Genomic DNA, 23,806 nt, shown 5'->3' with positions numbered 1-23,806 from the left:
GAGATGCTGTCTATTTTTGAGGAATGCGCTAGTAACACTGTCCTCCTTGGGAAAGAGATATAGGACGCAACCTGCTCCCCGCTCCTCCCCTCCTTATGTTTGAGATTTATAGTATTTCCTTACTCCCAGCCTCTCCTGGGGGATTGCTCAGTCCTCAGCTAAGGAGGCATATATTTTTTTTTTTTAATTTTTTTTTTTTTCAACGTTTTTTATTTATTTTTGGGACAGAGAGAGACAGAGCATGAACGGGGGAGGGGCAGAGAGAGAGGGAGACACAGAATCGGAAACAGGCTCCAGGCTCCGAGCCATCGGCCCAGAGCCTGACGCGGGGCTCGAACTCACGGACCGCGAGATCGTGACCTGGCTGAAGTCGGAGGCTTAACCGACTGCGCCACCCAGGCGCCCCTAAGGAGGCATATTTTTGCTTAATCACCTGAGAGAGAATGAAGGTTCTCTGAAAGAATAGTACTTTTCTGGGAGGCAGTATTACCTTTGGGGTAATTCACAGCCTGGAACTGGAGGAGGGAAGAAGAAGAAGAAAGATCCCTGAAAGGAGAAACCACAGACTTCCAAGTGGCTGTCCCAGACTGTTAGAAGTTGGTCCTGCTTTTCGAGCGGGTGAATTTTATAGTGTGTAGGTTAAATTTCAATTAAAAAAATACATTCACTCCAAACCTTAGAATGCCAGGGTCTCCCCCTGGCTTAGCAGTTCCTGGACAGGGCTTTCCGTGCCTCAGGTTCCCATCTCAGAACCCAGAACTCTTCCCCAAAGAAACCATCATACCACTTGGCCTTTCCAAACCGGCACAGCCGATGATCATCTCAGCGTGAGAGCCGCAGTGCGTTCTCAAGGAGGGTTAGTCTAAAAGTGGTGGGTAGTGTTTTTAAGACCTACATTTATACCCTCCTAGACTCCCACATAGATTTATATACAGATGCATGTCACATGGATCACACAGTGTCTGATCAGGGAGACAACGGGAGTCCCAAGACCCGGTTTCCTGTCATTTCACCTTTGAATCTGGGTCTCTTGATCTGTAACAGAGCATGACAGTAAAGCCTTCCCCAATGCTCTCAGGCCATAGTGAAACAACACTGTACATTTGCCCTTTGTGTTGTCTTTGCCCCTTGTAAAGTGTAGGGCACAGAAGACCCTTCTAAGCTGGGGAGAGGCTGGGGAGTTGGATCCACCTCTTACCAGCAGAACTCTTCTTTTTGTAGAGCCAAGATCAGCTTCACGTCTCCGCAGTTCCAGAAGAGAGCGACATCGTGGCACCCGAGCCTCAAGAAGAGGTAAGAAGGCCAGATCCACAGAATGGGATGAGTGGGAAGATTGGGCACTAGGGGTGGACAGAGGTTTGGTTACAGTCTGGAAACCTCACCGTGGGCTACAGGGGGAAGCCAGCAGTGAACAGTATCCTCCGGGCAAAGTCAGGCAGGTGGGAGCCAGAGGAACCAAGAATAACCTGGGCCTTTGTGGTTTCTGTGCCCATTTCCTAGCCCTTGACCTTGAACCTCTGGACCTCTCGCCGTAGCCTTATCTCCTAAATATGTGTTTAGTTGTATGGGAACTTATTTCAAAAAGGAGTTGAGATATATATAAAAGGCACACAAAAAGGTAAATACGTACACACGCACAGTATACTCAGAAGTATATTAGTAACCATGACATAAAATGGAGCCATGAACTAGGGAAAGACAAAAAAGCATTCTATAAAATAAAAGTACCGAGGGTGGACCACAAAAGTGGTTGCAACACTTTCTAACATCCAAGGAAAAGAGGAAAACATGATCAGCTCATTTAGTTCGTGCTGCCCACTCCTCAAGAGAGCAACAGCTCTTGTTACTAAGATGAAAAGAAGTTTCCTCGGTGAGTCCTCGTAAAGAGATGGCAAATGATGCGACGAACAGTATCTGCACCCAGTCTTTACAGTAATCCCAGCAACCAGTTTTACATCGCCTCCCTGGGTACAGCTCAGTACCTTACAAGAAATACAATTTGCTAGAAGCAAACTGAGCTCCTCCACCCCCAACTCCTCCCCGGGAGTGGTTGGTGAGAGGGCAGGTCGGCATCTAACCCAATCACCTTTGTTTGTTCTCCAGGTAACTACAGTGCAAAATGACTAACTCTGAAGAGGGACTGCCGAGCCCCACCCCCCACCCCCCCACCCCCCCCGCAGCACACACCTCCCCAAGAAGCTCCTCAACTCAAGGGTACAGGTCAGAGGGACTTAAGATCTAGCATTCATTTTTAGGTTCTTCACCCGTGTGAATGCTGATGGTCTCTAAAGATCTAGCATTAATGGGGGCTGAGGAGCAGACTTAGGGGAGGGAGGGAGGCAGGCTTGGGAGAAGAAACCATTAGACTCGGGGAGTATTTAACTCAGGCTTTAGCATTGTCAGAATAAGAAGACTTTATATGTTAATTAAAGTAGGCGGAAAATGACCATAAATTAGCAAAAGCATCTATAGACACAGACACGTCCGCACAGAGACCCATAACCACACATACTCAGAGAACAGCGGACAAATCTTTGACTCACCACTCATTGGCAAGACCTTGAGCCAGAAGAACAGATTTGCAGACAATAAATAAAAGTATTATTCGAACCGTGTGTGGATCCTTATTTTAACACAAAGTTGTTCCAGCCCAGCTCACTGTTCTCCGCTTAGGTCGTATTGCATGTACCCCTTGTTCAGAAAGCGTCAGTCCCATCCTTGACCCCCAGCTCGGTCAGAATGCTGCAGGGGGGCCACAGGTTCCTTTCCTCAATCCAGACGCTTTACTGCATGCCCTCCCTCACTTTCAGTTAATAAGCAAATGCCCTTGGAAAGAGGTTGCATTTTAGAGCTGTGTCTAGTGTTTACAATGTGGTCCTTGGCGTAAATAAGCATCTGAAGGGCGCCTGGGTGGCTCGGTTGGTCGAGCGTCCGACTTCGGCTCAGGTCGTGATCTCATAGTTCATGAATTTGAGCCCCACGTTGGGCTCAGTGGGGCCTGCTTAGGATTCTCTCTGTCCCCGTCTCTGCCTCTCCCCCACTGGCTTGCATGCTCTTTTTCTCTCTCAAAAATAAATAAATAAACTTAAAAAAAAAAAAAAGCATCTCAGCAGGATGGAAGAAGAAATGGAACTCCCGACAAAATATGATAATATAATGGAAACGGCATTGAATTTAGAATCCAAAATCCAGGATTCACGTCCTATCGTTTACTTCTGTGAAAACATTAAAAACTCACTTCGACTTCCTGCCAGCCTAAAAACACACACTCCTACATCTTTGCTTTTGTGTCTGGGGTTATGGACAACGGCACAATTCAGTCATTCAGCAAGCATTTACTGAGTACCTACTCTGCACCAAGTACTGTACTAGGTACTAGACAAATAATGATGAGGAAGAAGCTAAAACTTTATAGAGACAGAATATTGATCAGGGAGCAGAATGGGCAGGATTTAGCAATGGGTTAGAGGAGGACACATGACTGAAGTTTTTCAGGAATTACTCTGGGTTAGGCTTGAGAGACAAGGATTTGGGGGTGCCATTCTCTGAAATGGTGACCCTGGAGGAAGGCCGTTGCCGCCTGCGGGTTCTCTGGTTGCAAACAACAAACGGCCACAATTGAGCAATAAAGAACATGTTGGAGGGGGCGGCACCTGGGTGGCTCAGTCAGCTAAGCATCCGACTTCGGCTCAGGTCATGATCGCATGGTTTGTGAGTTCAAGCTCCACATCAAAAAAAAAAAACAAAACAAAAACAAAAACACAACATTGGAGGGATATCAGGCAGCTCACAGAACCGAAAGAACAGGAAAGGACAAGAGCCAGCCCATGGGTGTCTGTGGCAGGAATGTGTGGACTGTCCTTTAGGGAGGACTCAGCCTCCACCACCTTCCGCCACTGTGTCCTTTCCAGACTCAGAGTGCCTGGAGAAAGAATCTGGCCCAGTTGATGGAGAGGCAGGTTAGCGTCTACGATGACAGGGAGACCAGTGGGGGTGGTGGGACGACGGGGCGGTGGTAATGAAGATGGATGACAAAGAAGCACAAGGACACTTTTAGAGCGATGGAAACATCCATGGTATTGTGATCGTTTAATGAGTACCCACACGCGTCAGAACTGATCAAAGTGTACGCTTTCTGCCTACAACCACGGGCTACAAGGAGCTCGAGAACTTGCAGGACCTTCCAGCAAATACGTCTGTTGGGGAACTGGAAATCAGTGTTTGTATTTAGGAGTTTTCTAAGAGCTAATCCTGCTGATCTTATTTGAAAGCCTTCAAAAGGTCGCTCCTGCCAAAACAGACAAGAGGTTGCATGCTGCCCTGTACAAGCCCTACTGCCTGTATGTTAACACCTCTCCTATAAGGCATCCCATCCCTGCGGCACTCAGAATCACAACCGGGAGCGATACTCCAGGGCTACTGGCAGGGGTGACGCTGGGAATACAGGCCCTTAGCTGTCCAAGGCCTTCCATGACCTGCTTGGAATTGCCCCTCCCACATTCATCTGGCAAAATCCAATTCATGTCTTTTCTCCGCAAGGCTTTCCTGCCTAGGAAAGGGGTGTGCCAGAGAGGACTTCTAGGGACTTATAGTCTTAAGGGGGGGGAGGCGGGGGGAAGCACCCAAAGTAACTGGTACCACAGAGGCACTACTGACGTGCAGATATTTACTAGATTGTGAGATGGACACTTCATCTGCATATGGTCCCAGGAAGACAGGGGAAAGGGCCAGTATGCTGGGCATTAACGAAGAATTTTGCTTATTTAGGGAAGATAGTCCCGACGAGGAACCAAATCGTTTACCCTGATTTACAAAACGGTAAAGTTGTCCAGGGGAAAGGCTAGGATTGAGAAGACTGCCGTCCTGGCAGCAGCACAAGAAGGGGCTAGAAGCCAATACCTTGGGCAGAGATGAGTATCTCTTATTCCCTGCCCTGAGGCCCCTGAGGTCTGTTGACCAAAGAATGGCTGCTCCAGTTTCTGAAGTTTAGCATTTAATCCTTAGAGAACACTCACCACCAATGAGGCTCCATTCATCATCTGTCTGTATGCATCTCCATATAAAATGAATTGCAAGAACATCACCCAGTCCCTGCCTTCCAGTAATGTGAAGGACAGCATTGACAGACTAGGTGAGATACCTAGAGAACACTGGAAACATGACACATCCAGGATATATAGGCTATACCGAAGAACAGAATACACCTGATGCTTATGGTATTGCTGTTTTATGCTCAATTAGGTGCTGAGCATATGCATATTTGATCTCCTTCTTCTGCATGTTTATACTTTTAAAATGAATGGTAGGTATGTGCCAACACGGATAAAATCACGTACCTGCAAACCTTTTGAAGTTACAGACCGCTAGTGGGGGAGGGGCAGAGAGGGGGACACAGAATCCAAGGCAGGCTCCAGGCTCTGAGCTGTCAGCACAGAGCTGGACATGGGGCTTGAACTCACGAGCCATAAGATCCTGACCTGAGCCGAAGTCAGATTCTTAACCGACTGAGCCATCCAGGCACTGGCTAACTTATATACATCTTGCCTCCATGTTACTTTCTTTGTCTTTCTTGGCTGGATTGGTAGTTTTCCCATACATGGGCTTTCTTTTGCCTCACTGATACCTACTGTGCCTTTAAAGATATATTTAAATAAAATGAATTTCATCAATTTACTCTTTTCCCTCTGTTTTTTACCAACCAAATAATATCTTTAGGAATGAAAGCAACTACCCTTGCTTATTTGTGTCTTTGCTTTTTTTCTCACACTATGCCTCTATTCTCTGAGACTTTCTCCGTCAGTCTTTGTTCCCCAAATGAACATGCACAAGATCGGTCCATCAGTGTATATAAATACTGATTTCCAAACCAGAGAACTCCTCACTGGAATAAGGAAGCAAGGAAGTCTGTATCACTGGAATGGAAGGCAGAATAAACCACTTGAGTTCTAAGTAGGAAGTCAATATAAAAATGGCTACCATTTATTGAGCACTTACTATGTGCCAGGTAATGTTCTAATGCTTTAGGTGTATTAACATTCGATCCTCCACCACCCCCAGTAACTCCAAGAAAGAGGTACTGCCCTAGATGGAGAAATGAAACCAAGGTCGCTTGTCCAAGATCACACAGCAGGGCGGATGGCAGAGCCTGTGTTTATACTATTACATCCTTAGTCATTGACTTCATTAATATGAGAACATTTCCTGCCACAGAGAAGTGAGTCAAGATGGCTTAAGTGTGGCACTGATTAACAGGTTGAGATTCTTACCAGGTGCTAGAAGTGTGGCCGTGAAATGGCTTCATTTCAGGGATGAGAGAACAGATTTTAGAGATGTTAAGTAACTCGCCCAAAAGTCATACAGCTAACAAGCCGCGGCGCTGGGACCGTTTGAATCCAAAGTCCGTGACGCTCTTACCCTCTATACTACACAGCCTCGGAAGAATGTCAGAGGAGGAAGATCCGGATGGGGCCCCGCTTCCCTCCCCCTCCGAGCCTCCCGTCTTCCCGGCCGCGGGAAGCTCCAAGCTTTCTGGACGCGGACCTGTTTACGTAAACGATACGCAAACGCAAGTAAACGTGATTTTCCGCGTTTGCTGGGAGTTCAAATTCCGTCGATCGGGGGAAAGCGGACAGATCTCAGTTATCCCAGTTCCGATCCCACGCCGTCTGGAGCCTCGGGACGAGGGAGGAAGCGGCTCCGGATGGAGAGGAAAGTGACAATCGGACGAGGAAAAGCAGCCTTTCCTCCCGGGGGAGCAGCGGCGGCCGGGCGGGCAGAGGGAACCTGCAGAGGGCGGTTTCTCTCCTCTTTTCCTGTCCCACCCAGTCGGCCGGCCCCCCCACCCCCACTCCCGGCCGGCCTCCGCAGCTAGCTCCGCGCCCCGGTCCGCGGCTTCCTCCCGCTCGATGTCCCTCGGCGGCCCTCGGCGAATCTCCGCCGTTCCCGCCCCCCGGAGAGTTCAAAAGGACGCGCGGAGCGGCGCCGGGCCCTTTCCGCGGCAGCCCGTCCGACTGGGAAGGTGAGCACGCGGAGGAGGGCACCTGGGGAGGGCGGGAGGCCCGGCCGAACCCGGGGGCCGCGAGCACACGGCAGTCGCCTCGGCCGCGGGCGCGATGCCAGCCCAGAGCGGCCGGAGCCTCCCGTCGCGGCCGCTCGGAAACGCCCGCCCCGGACGGCCGGTCTCACGCGCCGCGGGCTGCCCCGGGAGCCTTGTGCCGGTAACGCTGGAGGGGCGGGGCCGAGGCCGAGGCCGAGTCGCCGGGTCCGCGCCGCGCCAGCCCCGACGTCCGCGCGGGGCCAAGCAGGGCTCGGCGTTAGTGGCCGGCGGGCGGGGTACGGCAGGGGGTGCGCGGACGGCGCAGCGTGACGGGGAAGGGACGACTGAGGAGAGCGGGCCAGGGCCCGACGGCGGCTGGTCGGGGACGGGCCCGAAGGCGACTGAGGCCCCTCACCTCCACGTTCTGGTGCCTGGCTCCCCGCCCCCAGGCCCCGACCCTGCCCCCACGCGGGGGGGCCGGTGCGTCCTGCCCTCCCGGCCCTCTCCTGACCCCTAGTGGACGGCTGGGCGCAGCCGCCAGGCTCGCGAAGCGCAGAGCACCCGTGCCTGTGGCCGGGCGAAACTGGGTGCGCTGCTAATTTGCATACCTTCGCCTAACTTTCTCAGGCCGGGAGAGATCCCTTAGGTAAATGTGGTTGGTGGCCGAGTGAAAGGATCTCGGGGTGGCACGTTCAAAGGCAGCGTCCGCCAAGTACCAGAGATCTCGGCTCTGCTCTTGGTAGCTCCAGCCCGAAGATGTGCTCAGGGAAACCCAAAGAGAAGGGTTTAGGACTAGCCCCATGAGGGAAGGGACCCACGAAAACCTGGCTCCAAAGGCTCTCCAGCGCCAGGTAGGGGCCCATCCACCTCATGCCGTCTTTGTCCCTCTTCCCACAGATCTGCTCTCTCTCCACTTGCTGCGATGACTAGCCTGCTAACCACGCCTTCTCCAGGAGGTAGGTGAAGGCCTTTCCTAATACTAATGGTAGAGACATTCGTCTACCCCCAGCCCAGGCCTGGAATTCCCTGAGGCCTCAGCCCAGATCTCCGTGCTCACCTCCAAAGGGCCTGGAAGGCCCAGAGGGCAACCAGAGTGGTTACTTTGGTGCGGTTTGAATCTGAAATCGCGGGGACCTGGGCTGGTCCCCGACACTGCCACTTAAAACTTTGTGACCTTGAGTGAGTGATCTACCCTCAAAGCTCCAGTTTTCTCATCTGTAAAATGGGGGAAATAGTGCCTATCTTGCGAGGTTATTATGAGATACCACATATAAAACACCTAGCAACAGTGTCTCATATCTAGTAAGCATTCAGTAACGTTGGTAACAAACAAGTGCTTGTTAGAGACCCACATTTTCCTGGAAAGGAATTCTGTCTGTTTTTGTTTTGTTTTTTTAAATGTTTGTTTATTTTTGAGAGAGAGCGCGGGGGAGGAGCAGAGAGAGGGAGACAAGCAGGCTCTGCGCTGTCAGCCCAGAGTCCAGAGCCCAATGTGGGGCTTAAACTCACAGATCGTGAGATCATGACCTGAGCCGAAGTCGGACACTTAACCAGCTGAGCCACCCAGGTGCCCCTGCCTGCTTTTTAATTCCATTCCTCTGATGCTACGGTCCAGGATCAAAACCCATTGTTTCTTGCAGGCAGGGATCCACCTCTCCTCACTCTGAGAACAGATTCCCCGCCTTTTGTTCCGTAACCAAGCTGAGCCAGACAAACCATCAGATAGTCACTGATTGTGTTTTCGTTGTGTACTCATTTAGGGTGGGGGGGTGGGGAACAAAACCTTGGTTGGTCTATACACCTTTGTTTTCATATACACAGCCTCATTCGTCATTAGGACCGACATTATCTACTATACTGATGTGACATGTGACAACCCCAGGGAAGTCTAAGACAGTGTCCTCTGTAACTGGTGATGCGCACTATTCACAATGTTCGTTGTCCAGTGAGAGATGAGGAAAGGGAGAAGTGGCTAGGAGTCCAGATTGGTCAGCAAAGGCTTTGTGAGTGGGGAATGGAATGGAGTACTTACGCTTAAAGAATCGATGAGGTTTGTACACAGCAAGAAGGGCACAGTGAGTGTTCCGGATCAGGTTCGTGCCTTGTGCGAAACCACCAAGACTGCATTTGTCCTGGACGGTGTTCTGGAGGAGAGGGCAGAGGACCGTGAGAATAAACCTCCCCGAGGGAAAAGAAGTGATGCTTGGGCAGCTAACTGAGGAATTAAGACCTGGGTAAATTCTCTTCTTTCCTTTTTTCAATTTGTGGTAAAATACAGATACTATACATGTTACAATTTTAACCACGTTTTGGTAGCCCAGTGGTATTAAATACTGATTAACATTCACACTGTTGTGCAATCATCGTGACGGCGCATCTCCAGAACTTTGTCATCTTCCCACACTGAAACTGTGTATTGATTAGGCAATAACCCCCCACTGCCCTGCCCTCCAGCGCCTAATGACCAGCAATATACTTTCTATCTGTAGAAATTTGACGAGGTACCTCATGTAAGTGGAATCATACAATATTTGTCCTTTTCTGTCTGACTCTCTTAACATGTCTAGGGTTCATCCATGCTGCACCATGTGTCAGAATTTCTCTCCTTTTAAGGCTGAATAATAGCACACATACATCATTATACATATATATATGATACATCATTTTGTGTATCCATTCACCCATCAATAGATTGCTTTCACCTTTTGGCTACTGTGAATAAGGCTGCTGTGAATATGAATGACTTCTCGAGTACCTGCTTTCAGTTCTTTTGGGTACATTCCCAGTAGTGAAATTGCTGGATCATGTGGTGTTTCTGTTTAATTTTTTGAGGAGCGGCCATACTGTTTACCATTGACGCACAAAGGTTCCAATTTCTCTGCATCCTTAACAGCACTCTTCTTTTCTTTCCTTCTTTTTTTTTTTTTTTTTTTTTTTTTGCATATCTCCTTTGCAGATATGTCGATTCAAGTCCTTGGCCGTTTTTTAATTGGCTGGTTTTGTGGTTGTCGTTGAGTTTTATATTTGTATTCTTGACCCAACGAGCGACATGAATGAAGTGGTATTCTGGGATGTATCATACAGCCCCCCATTCATGGGGTTCAAGCGAACAAAAGTTCCTTGACAGGGACAGGGAAATCACAGACAGGGGGAGGGCTTGTACTTTGAAGGATGGGATAATTGAGAGTTTTGCTTGTGGCTTCCCCGCCTCCCCACCTATGCCGCCTCACATCCCTTTTCCCTAATCTATAAAGATGTCCTAAAGGAGATCCTTTGGGAGTGTTGAAAGTGAGGACACGTTATGGCTTTCAGAGGCCCTTGGTACTTTTGCCTTTGTGAGCCCATTCTTCCATTAAAAAATATATTTACATTTATATAAAATTGTAGTTTTTAAGCTTGCATAGTGGCTGTATCACAGCCAACGCTATGATATTGAAGGTGTGATTATTGCTAATTGAAAAATTGTTTTACAACCGTGTTGGTATAAAGAAGAACACAATATTGATATAATGAAACCATTATTTTATATTTATAATTAATAATTGATTGATATAACAATATGACAGTTTCCTTGACCTAACATTCCATTTTTTTCTTCTGATTTTAAAAGAAATTTAAATCGCTACAATTAAAATCCTCAGAAAACACTTTGATGGGCCCCTAAAGTACTGTAGACCCTAGGCATTGTGCCTGCTGTGCCCAGCACACAAGCCGCCCTATTGAAAGCAGGGTGGAGTGGAAACTGGCATTGTGGGCTGTGTCTCCCCCTGCCCTGCGCCAGGTTAAGCCCATCTCTTGTGCCACCTAATTACACAGCCACATCCTAGGTTGTCTTCACTCTGAATTAGACCCCCCACCTTTTTCATCTTGCTTATTCCTACTCACAGCCCTGTGAACAGGTTTTATTCTCATTTTGGAGAAGCAAAAACTGACGTTCGAGGCAATGAAGAAATGTACAGAGATTAAATTCTCCCAAGGTCATGTGCCTAATAAAGGCCGAGGCAGGATTTTGTGCCAGGTCTGGTTTACTCCAAAGCCTGTGGTTTTTCTGCCATCGTACATCGCTCTCAGAGTCTCACTCCACCCCGTTGGCCCAGGCACATGAAAGAGAAGGAAGGAGAAAGGGAGCAGACTTCCAGGGCGGGTTCCCATAGAAAGGAGAACTGGGGGAGCCGCCCTTTGTTGGGCAAGCTTAGAGCAAATAAGTAGGTTGGCAAACTGAAGTGGCAAAGGATATGATGCCTCAGTGATAAGAGATTTAGCCTGGAAACAGGGGTCACAAGGAAACCGACAGGTATCTGGGTTAACAAGAACCAAAAAAGGGTAAATAGGCAAAATAGATCTTGAAGTTCATTTGCTGTTGGTTAGGATTTGGGTGGAGCCTCAAATCTTACTGTGGTCCTGTACCCTAAGCCTCCCGCCTGAATGAAAAATGGTGTTACAGTCCTTCCATGTCTGAGAAGGGAAGGAAGAGAGTAACATCATTATTCCTTTATTTGGACAGGGAGACAGGAGAGAAGCAGGGTAGGAACAGGAGATGATGGTAGGAAAGCTATAAGCCATTTACCCCCTTTTTTTGCCAGGCTTCCTGAACTTAAGTTTACTTGGTTGTTGTTTCCTTTTTCTTTTGTTTTAATTTTTTTTTTTTAATGTTTATTCATTTTTGAGACAGAGAGACAGAGTGCAAGCAGGGGTGGGGCAGAGAGAGAGGAAGACACAGAATCCGAAGCAGGCTCCAGGCTCCGAGCTGTCAGCACAAAGCCCGATGCGGGGCTCGAACCCACAAACCTTGAGATCATGACCTGAGCCAAAGTCAGACGCTTAACCGCCTGAGCCACCCAGGTGCCCCTGTTGTTTATTTTTTCATTAAAAAGCTGTTACATGCAAGACGCCTGGGTGGCTCAGTCGGTTAAGCGTCCACCTCTTGGTTTCAGCTCAGGTCGTGATTTCACGGTTCGTGGGATGGAGCCCCGCATCCCGGCAACAGCACAGAGTCGGCTTGGGATTCTCTCTCTCTCTCTCTCCCTCTCTGCCCCTCCCCTGCTGGTGCTCGCTCTGTCTGTCTGTCTGTCTGTCTCTCTCTCTCTCCAAATAAATAAATAAACAATTTTAAAAATTATTTTTTTAAAAAAAGCTGTGACATGCCACTTAAGGAGTAGACTTCTAGACCTTTTCGGTGTATACGCAGACATATGTGTATGTGTGTGTGTGTGTGTGTGTACGTTTATAGTTTCATTTTAATTTACTTTTTTTCAAACACGTAATCATATTACACATTACTGCCCTAGCAATTTGCTTCTTTCATCTAACCGTATATCCTGTGTCAGTAATAGCAGATCTAACCACGTTCCTTTTAACAACTGTATAGTGTTTCCAGAATGAATGGCCTGTAATTTATTTAATCATCCCCTGCCGATAGACATTCAGATATGTGTCAACTCTTGCGAACAGTGCTATAGTGAACACCCTTTCCGTTCTGCAGTAAAACTCCGGGAACCAAACCCAGTGGACATGTAAACAAAATGGCTAGCTGGGAGTAGAGCAGAGATGTTTCCAGAACCTGGAGAGCTGGTACTGTGCGGTGGAAAGAACCTTGAAATAAGGAGATAGATTTGAAGCCCAACTCAGCCAACTGCCGAGTAACTCTGGGCTGCTTGATGCAGTTTGCTGAGCTCGTACATGATGATAACACCAACCCTGTTTACATCACCACCATGGGGTGGAGAGAAAATAATGTATGTTATAATGTATAAAGTGCAAATATAGACTACAGTTTTGTTTTTTTAATTTTATGTAGGCTCCATGCCCCACATGGGGCTTAAACTCACAACCCTGAGGTTAAGGGGCACCTGGGTGGCTCAGCCGGTTAAGCTTCTGACTCTTTGACTTGGGCTCAGGTCATGATCGCGAGGTTTGTGAGTTTGAGCCCCACATCGTCTTTGGGCTCTGCAGTGATAGGCCAGAGCCTGCTTGGAATTCTCTCTCCCTCTCTCTCTGCTCCTCCCCCGCTTGCTCCCTATGTCTCTCAAAACCCTGAGATTAAGAGTCACAGGCTCTACCAATTGAGCCAGCCAGGCACCCCCATAGGTTACAGTTGTGACACTTGAAGCCTGAAGACCCTAGCTCATTAGCACCTAGGATACCCCATGACCTTTAGTGGAGTGGAGTTCAAAATTCGATTTAAAAAAAAAAAAAAAGTAAACATTTTATTTTGGAGGAATTTAGATTTGTAGAAAAGGTGCAAAAATAATGCAGAGAGTTCCCATGTACTCTTCAGCCGGTTTTCCTAATGTCAGTATCTTACATGACCATGGCACGTTGCGAAAACCAACACATTAACATCGGTATAATCCTGATAACTAAACTAGAGACTTCACTGAGATTTCACCAGTTCAGAAATTTGATTTCGAAGAAAATTCTAAAGGAACACTTTCACTTTATAAAAATTCCAAAATTGGGGCGCCTGGGTGGCTCAGTTAAGTGTCCCAACTTCGGCTCAGGTCATGATCTCAAGGTTTGTGAGTTCCAGCCCCGCGTCAGGCTCTGTGCTGACAGCTCAGAGCCTGGAGCCTGCTTCGGATTCTGTGTCTCCCTCTCTCTCTGCCCCTCCCCTGCTTGTGCTCTGTCTCTTTCAAAAATAAATAAACATTAAAAAAAAATTTTTTTTTAAATTCCAAAATTAAGGCTGAGAAAGTTCCTGAGGGTCAGCTAGTTCACCCACCCATTCTGTGCTAAAATTCTCTCTCCAGTACCCCATTGAAGCATGTGACCCGTTTTGGTCTTCCTGCCCGGTGGCAGCGGGGGGGTGGGGGAGACCTCTCTCTCCCATTAGTTTCCGCCAGTGGTCCTCTTGCACAGGCCATCCGTCGGCATATTTGAAGATAGCATTCAAATTCTGGGCTCTCCCTAAGTGTTCTGTCTGGACTTTGTCTTAGAAGCTTTCCTTATCTGATGGTTTCCAAGCCTTTCATTATTTTGGCTGTTCACCACATAATTGTCACACCCTGATGCAGCTCTGCAGTCTAAGAGTGGCACAAAGTAGGTCCACGTTGTTACCTCCATTATTAGAGACCGTATTTATATTAACGGGGGCCTAAGATGACAGCAAGTTAAAAAAATTTATTTTATTTATTTTTTTTATTTTTGAGAGAGAGAGAAAAAAAATACATGAACAGGGAAGGGGAAGAGAGACAGAGGGGGACAGAGGATCCAAAGTAGGCTCTTGCTGACAGCAGAGAGAGAGCCCAGTGCGGGGCTCGAACTCATGAACTGTGAGATCATGACCTGGGCTGAAGCCGGATGCTTAACCAACTGAGCCACCCAGGCGCCCCTAACTTTTTTTAAGATTGTAAAAGAACAGGTGACCCTTGAACAACATGGGGATTAGGGACACCAACCTCCACACAGTCAAAAATCCATGTATAACTTTTGACTCCCCCCCCCAAACTTAATTACTAATAGCCTACTGTTGACCAAAAGCCTTACCAATAACAGTCGATTGTATATACATATAACGTGTATATATATATATATATATATATATATATATATATACACATACACACACACATACACAGAACATATATTCTGTATGTTATGCATACTATACACTGTATTCTTACAGTAAAGTAAGCTAGAGAAAAGAAAATGTTATTAGGAAAATCATGAGGAAGAGAAAATACATTTACAGTACTATATTGTATTTGGGGGGGGGGGGGAATCCTCCTGAGAAGTAGATCCATGCAGTTGAAACCTGTGTTCTTCAAGGATCAACTGTAGTTATCACCATAAGAGATTGAGAAGATAAAGGAAAGCATGTAGAAGAAATTACAAATCATCGAAAATTCCACCACCTAGCTATCACTCTTGTTGCCATTTTGGGGTATATCCTTCTAGTACCAGTTGCTTTCCACTGATCTCACTGTAAGTCTTTATATATGCTACCGCTAACCCATGGCGCCCCCCTTCTTTCTTCGTGAGTAGTTGGTTTGCTGAACCTAAGACCAAGGACTCTTGTCGAATTCTCATCTTGTTCAATTTGGCCCATTTCTGCAGTCAGTTGAAATCTCTCTGTTCATCAGTTTACTGGTTGCCCCTCTTGCTTGGAGACTTGCACAAATTTGTGGAACCTTCCCTGGGCCTGCAGGAGTCTGCCTTTACCCAAAGGGCACTGAGCCCTTCCACACTAAGCTCGTGTAGAAGGCACCAGTAAAGCAGATCACCAAAAAAAGATCCTAAAGATCTTGCAAAGGATTTAACGTGCAGTGTCTTACAAGGCAAGCAAAAAAGGCAGAGTTACTATCAGAAGGGAAAAATGATATTGAACTTTCTTTTTTTTTTAATTTTTTTTTTCAACGTTTTTTATTTATTTTTGGGACAGAGAGAGACAGAGCATGAACGGGGGAGGGGCAGAGAGAGAGGGAGACACAGAATCGGAAACAGGCTCCAGGCTCCGAGCCATCAGCTCAGAGCCCGACGCGGGGCTCGAACTCACGGACCGCGAGATCATGACCTGGCTGAAGTCGGACGCTTAACCGACTGCGCCACCCAGGCGCCTCTGAACTTTCTTATACCTATCTTACGACATATTTTGAATTACATGAACTTTCTTATACCTATCTTACGACTTATTTTGAATTACAGAGGGACCTTAAATTTAGAACCGGCGTGGTTTGACATAATAGTATCAATTCAGAAAGAACCGAGGTCAGATCCTAGCGGAAGACCCTGTGGTTACACGTGCATCACTTCGTTTCTTGATGGTCAATCACTTCTCCACTTAGACCTTAGAGCCAGCCTGTACTACTCCGCAGGATGTTAGAAACAGTCTTACCCATGCTCTGTGATAAGAGGCTATTTACTCCTACCGCACCTTTCAACTCTCCTTAAACTCCAGTCCCCATCCTCACTCTCAGTTGATGACCTTGCGTTCTATTTTCTTGAGCAAATTAAACTTCTCAGAAAGAACTGCCAGAGGCTCCCACCGCCCCCGCGCACCTGCCGCCTGCCCCCGTGCGTGTCAGTGACGCCAGATCTCTGCTCCTCCTGCAGCCAGCCAGTCTCTCTGTGCACTGGGTCCCGTCCCCGTCAAGGACGTGGTTGGAGCCACTCTCCTCCCTCACGTATCACCAGCTGTTCCCTCTCTGAGTTATTCCTATCCATAAATAAACATGCTGTCATTTCTCCCATCCTTAAAAAAATAAACAAAAACCCTGAACTCCCATCCCCCTCCCACTACAGCCCCATTGCTCTGCTCATATTTACAGGAAAAAGTTTATCTATATTCTGCTCCCAGTTCCTCCTCTTCCATTTTTTTTTTTTTTTCTTTTCTTTTTCTTTTTTCTTTCCTTGAATCCACTGTAAACCAGGGCCTTTGACGCCGGATTTCACTACAGCTTGTGTTGTCCGGGTCATGACAACATGTGAGCCCTGCGTGGTCAAACCCAGTAATGCTAGTACCTGATCTGTTTGGCTGTTACTCCTCAGTCTCCTTTGCTCTTTCCTTTGTGGGCTCAGCCCTTGGGCCTGCATATTGGTACTTGTTCCCTTGGTGATCTCACACACTCTCATGGGCTTTAATATGCTGACTTTTTAAACCTCCAGTCCAGACCTCTTCCCAAAATTCCAGTCTTAACATCTGCACTTGGATGTCTAATAAGCAGTCGTGTCCAGAATTGAATTCTGATCTTCCCTTCCACATCTGTTCCTCCTGCAGGCTTCCCATCTCGGGTGACACCATGCCCTCCAGTTACTCAGTCCCAAAACCTTGCCGTCACCCTTGCCAGAATCCCACCACTTTCTCACTGGGCTGCCACTAGACCCAGTCAGTGCTTCCAAGCCAGTAGAAAAAGTCACCCCTTTTGGGTGGATGCAGCTGTGGCCTTGGGGAGGGTACAACAACCTGCTTCTACCCCTGTCCTATCTTCCCACAGCCCCTTGTCCACACGGCAAAGGGATCCTTTAAAATCAGTTTCTGTTTGGGGGCACCTGCAGGGTTGGGATTCAGTTGGTTAAGGGTCCGGCTCTTGATCTCAGCTCAGGCCTTGATCTCAGGGTTGTGGGTTCAAGCCCCACATTGGGGCTCTAAAAAAAAAAAAAAAATCAGCTTCTGTTTCAGTTACCCATTGCTGCATCACAAACCTCAACAACCAGTGGCTTACAATAAGAACAATTTTATTATTTCTTACAATTCTGTGGGACTGCTGGCACACTTCTGCTGGTTTCGTCTGTGCCCATTCCCGCAGCTTCAGTTGGCTGGAAGGTCCAAAACAGGCTCCCTCACACATCTAGCAGCTGCTTCTAGCTGTCAGCCGAGCGTGGGGTGCCTCAGTTTCCCCACGTGGAGCCTCTCATCCTCCTGTGGGCTACATCGGGCTTCTTCACAACATGGTGGTCTCATCGTTTCAAAAGTGTGGTCTTTGGGGACGCCTGGCTGGCTCGGTTGGTTAAGCGACAGACTTTGGCTCAGGTCATGTAATCGTGTTCATGAGCTCAGTTCATGTCATGAATTCGAGCCTCCGGGAGTCAGGCTCTCTGTTGTCAGTGCAGAACCTGCTTCAGATCCACTGTCTCCCTCTCTCTCTCTACCCCTCCCCTTGAGCACTCTCTCTCAAAAAGGAATAAACATTAAAAAAGAAGAAGAAGGAAAGAAGAAGAAGAAGTATGGTCTTTGGAATTTCAGCCCCACCCCACCCCCCTGCCGTCCCCAGACCCACCAAATCAGAATCTGCATTTTAACAAGATCCTCAGGAGATTCTTATGCACCACAGAGACTGAAAAGCAGTGCTTTGAGATATAAATCCAGTCCCTGCTCAAAAACCTCTAAAGGTTCTCATTTCAGTCACTGAAAAAGCCAAAATATACAGCCCCTTTAATTCCATCTCCTCTTGCTGGCATTCCCCCCCCCTCCACCATGACCTCCATGCCATGCCTTAACGCATGCCAAGCGTTCTACAGCCCCAGTGCTTTCCACTATTGTGGATACCCCCACCTCACACTTGCTGTTCCCTCTGCCCAGATCTCTGCCTGGCTGCCTTCCTCGCCTTCCATAGGTCTTTACTCCAGTCACTTTATCAGGAAGACTCTCCGTCTACCCCTATCCACAGGCCAAGCCCCAACCCCCTTCCTGCTCTTTTTTTCTACATAGCACCAATCATCATCTAATACAGTATATCTTTAACTTACTTAGTTTATTGTCCATCTTCCCCTTCTGAGAATGTAAACTGTATAAAGAAAAGGGTTTTTTTAACTATCGTAAAATTATACATAACATTTACAATATTATGTCTATTAAGTATATTCACATTGTTGTGCAACCATCACCACCATCCATCTCCAGAAATTTCTCGTCTTCCCAGACTGACACTCTCATACCCATTAAACAACAACTCCCCATCCCTCCTCTGCCCAGCTCCTGACAACCACCATTCTACTTCCCGTCCCTATGAACTTGACTGTTCTAGGTACCTCCTATAAGTGGAATCCATTTTGTAACACGTGTCAGAATTTCCTGTGTCCCATTATTCAGCCCTAAAACGAAGGAAATTCCGACACATGCAACAAAATGGATGAGCCTTTGTTCCTGAGAGGTGTGCTTCCTCCTTTTAGAAGTAGATTCCCAAGAGCCTTCACTTCCAAAAGAGACCATTTTCATCAGAAGTAAAAATCTGATGTTGGGTCTGCCTTCTTCATTAATCCATTGTCTTCATAGAGAGGTAAATTTCTTTGTACCTCCTTCATTCGTACTTCCTGCCTCACCAGATGGCTTTGCGTAAATGGAAACCGACCAAGAACGGCATCACGGCATCCAAGGAAGGCACTTCTGTTGAATCTTCTGTCTGTGAAGGTCTATTGCTGAAATGTACCCTTTAGTTGTAGCCAGCTTGCCTCTGATCACATCCAACATTAAAGTCAGGGAGGTTGCATATGAAGTAATGTGGCTCCCACATCACGCTGACTTCACTCCCCGCTTACCAGTTGCCCTTAAGGATGCACTTTTTGTGACACCACAGTGTGTCGTTGATTGTGGCCAGCTGGTTCTTCTTCCGCCTTTATCCGTATCTTTTAAACCCTTGAACTTTCTGGAAAGTTTCTTGTGCTGCCTCATGGTTACCTTTTATGATCTCCTCCTCTCCTTCACTATTCGAAAAAAGAGGAAAGGAGGGTAGTAGGAAGTGTTAGTGTAAATACCTTGCTCGGGCTTTGGAGCGGGTAGTCCTGGATTCAGAGCTTGGCTCCATGCACTGTTCCTTCATGTGTGACGTGCCTCATGTCACTTAACTCCCCCAGGGCCTCCAGGTCCACATTAGCAAATAAAAACACCTACTTGGAAGTGATTGATGTTGTAAGGATTAATAAGCATGTATATAAAGCACCCAGCACAAAGCAGGGACTTAGGAAATAGCAGCTGTCATAATCGGGATCGTTTGCAGAATTTCCCAAATAGGAATCATCTTCCGCCCCAGACTCTCTTTCCAGGGAGTCCTATGTATCTGTCCTCTGAACCCTCACTGAGATTGAGCTCCATGGTCCGGTCCCTGGTTGACCTCATCACTGTCACCTTTCCCAGCATCTATGACTCTGCCTCAGGCACCCAGGAGGTGCAAAGTAAATTGCTGTTGGTGGATTGAACGGAATCCTCTTAATTTTTATACTTAAGATTCTGTACATAAACTGTTCTTCTCAGGGCTTTTTGTATGTCTTATGTTTTCTCATGTTTAGGAAAGGCAAAACTGGGATGCTTGGGTGGCTCAGTCAGTTAAGGGTCCAACTCGATCTCAGCTCAGGCCTTGATCTCAGGGTCATGGGTTCAAGCCCCACATTGGGCTCCACGCTGGGCGTGAAGCCTACTTAAAAGAAAGAGAGAAAGAGAGTGAGAGAGAAGAAGAAGGAAGGAAGGAAGGAAGGAAGAAAGAAAGAAAAAAGAAAGTCAAAACTAAGAGCATCTGTACAGGATTCTAGAAGGTGGAGTGCAAAGGAGTGCAGCCAGCCCTGGGACGTTTGGGGGAGGAAAGTGTACGTGTTAAGAGGCAGCAGTCAGAGTCTGACCAGGAGGGTAAGTTCAGGGTGTCTATCAGAAATGACATCCCATCGCTTTTGCTGTATTCTGTTTGTTAGAAGTCGCTGGGTCCAGCCCACGCACAGGGAGAGGGGCTTACACAAAGGTATAAATACCAGGTGGCAAGGATCGTCTGGAGCCATCTCACCAGCTGCCCACCATGCTCCCATTTTGGAAATCAAGAAACTGAAGCTCAGAGAGATTTAGTAACTTCCTTAAGGGGTCACCTAGTAATTTGTCGGTGCAGGGTTCCAACCGAGAGCAGCTTTTAATCACTGAGCACATAAACAAAGTCACCTTAAATAATATATTGAGTAGTAAGCACTCTGTGATGCTTCCGAGCTCTTTCAGGCTTCACCATCACCCTGCAAAGTTGGTTAATGTCACCCCCCATCAGCAACACTAGAGCACTTGAGTGAATGGGAGGGATGTAACCATTTGCCCAAGGCCATGGAGTGGCTGAGCTATCCATTCCTAAAGAAAGAGTGGAGAATAGTGGAGAAGGGTTTGGCCTGGCGTGGGGAGGGCAGGTGCTGTAGGCGGCTCACCTCTGCTTTGTTGCAAGACCAGGTTCATCAGGCCTCTTCTTGGCCTGTGTAAAAAAAAGACCCTTCACCACCATTGGCCCCTTTCAACACGGCTCCCAGGCCCACCACTGGTGACTTCATTTCACTTGCCCTAAATGGAAACCTGCAGGTGTCAGGCATTAGACAGGAGTCACGCTCTTGCCCTGTGGTCCAGCCGCACCGGCTCTTGTCTCAGAGCTTTGACCCGGGCTCTTTTCTCTGCCTAGAATGTGCCCCGCCTCTTGTCCCTCTTCCCCTGTAAACACCTACCCCTGCTTCGGCTCCCACCTCAAATCTTACTTCCTGTGGAGGCTGCACCTGCTGGAGGACTAGATCAAGCCCAAGTCACATGATTTCCCGAGTGCCCGGCGATTTCCTTTGTTTCATGTATCACGGTCATTAACTGTGAACCGTGGCATGGTGGAGGGTAGGCTCCGGGAAGGGACACCATTTTGCTCACCATTGCATCTCCAAGTGTGCCTGGCACAGTACCTGGCAAAGGGTAGGCAGTTAATGAGTGCTGCTATTATTTATTGAATGAATATTGAATAATGCCCCCTGTTTTCCCCAGGATACCTCTGTCCTGCAGTTAACTGAACCTGGTGCCTCTTCAAATCCCTACATGAAAATGCTAACTGGGGCGAGAACTAAACGGGCTCCGTCTCCCTGACTGCCCGCATAAACACTTAAAAGGGACTTCTGGAGACCTGTAGTTCTGAGTGTTCCCACCCTAGGTAATGACCTTAGTGGCGGGACTTTCAGGCTCTAAAGGACGGATAGAACAATAGCAGGAGGAGGTAGGAGATGTATTTTAGGGTAGGAGAGGCCTTGTTTCGGAACCTTTTAAATTACAGGGCCTACTCTGGAAGTGTAAGAAAGGGTTTTAATAAGAGAGAAGCATTCGTTTCATTATTTTAAAATAACGTTTACAAAGAGTTTGTAAGACCATGTATTAACACTCATTTATTTTTGAGAGAGACAGACAGAGCACAAGTGTGGGAGGGGCAGAGAGTGAGGGAGACACAGAATCCGAAGCAGGCTCCAGGCTCCGAGCTGTCAGCACAGAGCCCGATGCGGGGCTCAAACTCATGAACTGTGAGATCATGACCTGAGCCCTTAACTAAGCCACCCACGTGCCCCACAATAGCTTATCTTTATTGAGTTACTTACTACCTGTCACAACAAGCCTATAAAGTAGATACTTTTATCTCCATTTTGCAGGTGAGGAAGCTGACACATGCAGGGGGGTGGGGCGGGGTAGGTAATTTTCTGAAGGTAACAGCCAGTAAAGGACAGAGCTCAGATTCGAACCTCATCATTTAGGCTCTAGAGCCCATACTCTTAACCACTATATTAGGCAGAGAGAAACCCATCAACTTGTTCATGGTCTTTGGATGGTAGTTTATTTTCTCTTCTATTCTCCAGGTTTTTCTATACGGATTTACTACAGGAGTTGAATGATAACTTCTTTATTAGGGAAGAGGTGGGGTGGTAAAATTTGAAGGACGGATGTATGTTTTAGGACAGAAGAATTCACCCCATTTCCCTTTTCACTTTTCTAAATTTTCCAGAAGAGCCAATGACCACCCCAATCCTGCAGGCCACTGAAGCCCTGTCCCCCAAAGCCGAGGCCAGCACAGCACTCATAGCAGGTAACAAACGCCCTGAGCCAAATCTGAGAGACCTCTTGAATTCCACGGCTATCTCACTCCACAGATGGGGAACCCAGTGGCCGAACTAGGATTTTCCCTATGCAGGAAAGCACCACAGATTGGAGACCAAATCCAGTAATGGGCTCGTTTGGGCACATAGGTTATCTTACACACGCACACACGCAAGGCTGTAAAAGACTCTTAGAGGCTCTGTGCCAGAGACACTGCCGGTAAACGTGGGAAGCGGCCACAAACAGATGTAAGCGCGTACGGGCGCTACACTCCACTGTGCGGGGAGAGATGAGGATGTGTGTGGTTTGTCAAGTGGGTGAGGAAGAGGATGGGAGGGATCAGAGAAATCCCTGCAGGAGGCTGTGGGTTTTAAAATGCCTTCCTCTTGGGATAAGGTATTTCCTGTTTCCCTCCTTCCTGTTTCTATCCTAATCATCAGGAACCGGTTGAGAGGGAGTTGTTTTGTCAGAAATCAAAAGCCTTGTGTCCTTAGCTTAAGTACCAAGGTACTCCGGGGGTCATGCACCATGGAAGTTGGACTTGGGGAATATGGATTTGCAAGTGGCCACCGGTTAATTAGAACCCTGGTTCTTAGAAATAGTGAGGGTGCTTATACATAGCGAGGGAATCGTCAAATTCAGGGGGCCCCATGAATTGCTGAGACATCCTCAGTCCTGAAACATGTCTGCATTTTCCCTCTCCTTTCCAAGTTGTTATCACCGTGGTCTTCCTCACCCTGCTCTCGGTCGTGATCTTGATCTTCTTTTACCTGTACAAGAACAAAGGCAGCTACGTCACCTACGAACCTGCAGAAGGCGAGCCCAGCGCCATCCTCCAAATGGAGAGTGACTCAGCCAAGGGCAGGGAGAAGGAGGAATATTTCATCTAATGACTCCCGGGCCCCAAGGAGCTTATCCAGGCTCCAGTGTTAACACACTATTTAATTTATTAGGCGCCAAGTTTTATCTGAAACCAGTGAGCAGCACTGATCGATATAGGCAAACCTGAGCTCTTTCTAGGACACAGGCCCAAATGAATGCCAGCGTCACTGACACCAGGGACACAGAGGAAACTGCTCATGATGTCGTTAGCCAGGCCTTTCTAATATAGCGGGTTTCTGTGGCTGCCCAAGAAGGTGGAGCTCTACCCGACAACATGAGTATGTGCCCAATCATCTTCAGTGTTTTCAAGGTCGAAGGGAAGGACAGTTAAGAGTCGCTGGCTGCTCCCCTATCCCTTACCTGGTCAACTAGTTGACAGCCTGTGCAGAGATAGTGTCCATACTAGTTCTTGCCAGGTGCTGGATACCACAGTAAAAGGCCAGACCAGGAGGGACAGACTATGGAGACCTCACCTCCTGATGAATGTGCTCCATCTCCTGAGCCTTCTTCCTTTCCATATTCCCCAACAACCTTACACTGATGCTACTATTTTTTTCACAATTAAAAATGTTTATTGATAATAGAAATCCGATTCTCGTGTG

At 47.6% G+C, this 23,806-nt stretch overlaps 2 protein-coding genes and 1 pseudogene across 5 annotated transcripts in view; all 3 read left to right on the top strand.

Moving 5' to 3' along the window:
- BIN2 (bridging integrator 2) overlaps positions 1–2,610 on the top strand; it is a 34,531-nt gene extending 31,921 nt beyond the window's left edge. For all 4 annotated transcript variants that reach the window (XM_081796159.1, XM_060657574.3, XM_060657573.3 and 1 more), the window contains 2 exons: positions 1,222–1,293; positions 2,104–2,610. In XM_081796159.1, the coding sequence (XP_081652285.1) occupies positions 1,222–1,293; positions 2,104–2,127 (96 nt within the window). In that variant the 3' untranslated portion in view covers positions 2,128–2,610. The remainder of the gene's footprint in view (positions 1–1,221; positions 1,294–2,103) is intronic.
- Positions 2,611–6,107: 3,497 nt separating this feature from the next.
- SMAGP (small cell adhesion glycoprotein) lies at positions 6,108–23,796 on the top strand. Its single transcript, XM_060657588.3, has 4 exons — positions 6,108–7,018; positions 7,934–7,992; positions 22,231–22,311; positions 23,034–23,796. The coding sequence occupies exons 1-4, from the start codon at positions 6,906–6,908 to the stop codon at positions 23,210–23,212; spliced, it is 432 nt and encodes a 143-aa protein (XP_060513571.1). The 5' UTR covers positions 6,108–6,905; the 3' UTR covers positions 23,213–23,796.
- LOC144617008 (U4 spliceosomal RNA) lies at positions 10,429–10,556 on the top strand (annotated as a pseudogene).
- Positions 23,797–23,806: the final 10 nt, after the last annotated feature.

This window comes from Panthera onca, chromosome B4, assembly GCF_046562875.1.
Source record: "Panthera onca isolate mPanOnc1 chromosome B4, mPanOnc1 haplotype 2, whole genome shotgun sequence".
Classification (NCBI taxonomy): domain Eukaryota; kingdom Metazoa; phylum Chordata; class Mammalia; order Carnivora; family Felidae; genus Panthera; species Panthera onca.
This window is presented reverse-complemented; position numbering and strand designations above follow the sequence as displayed.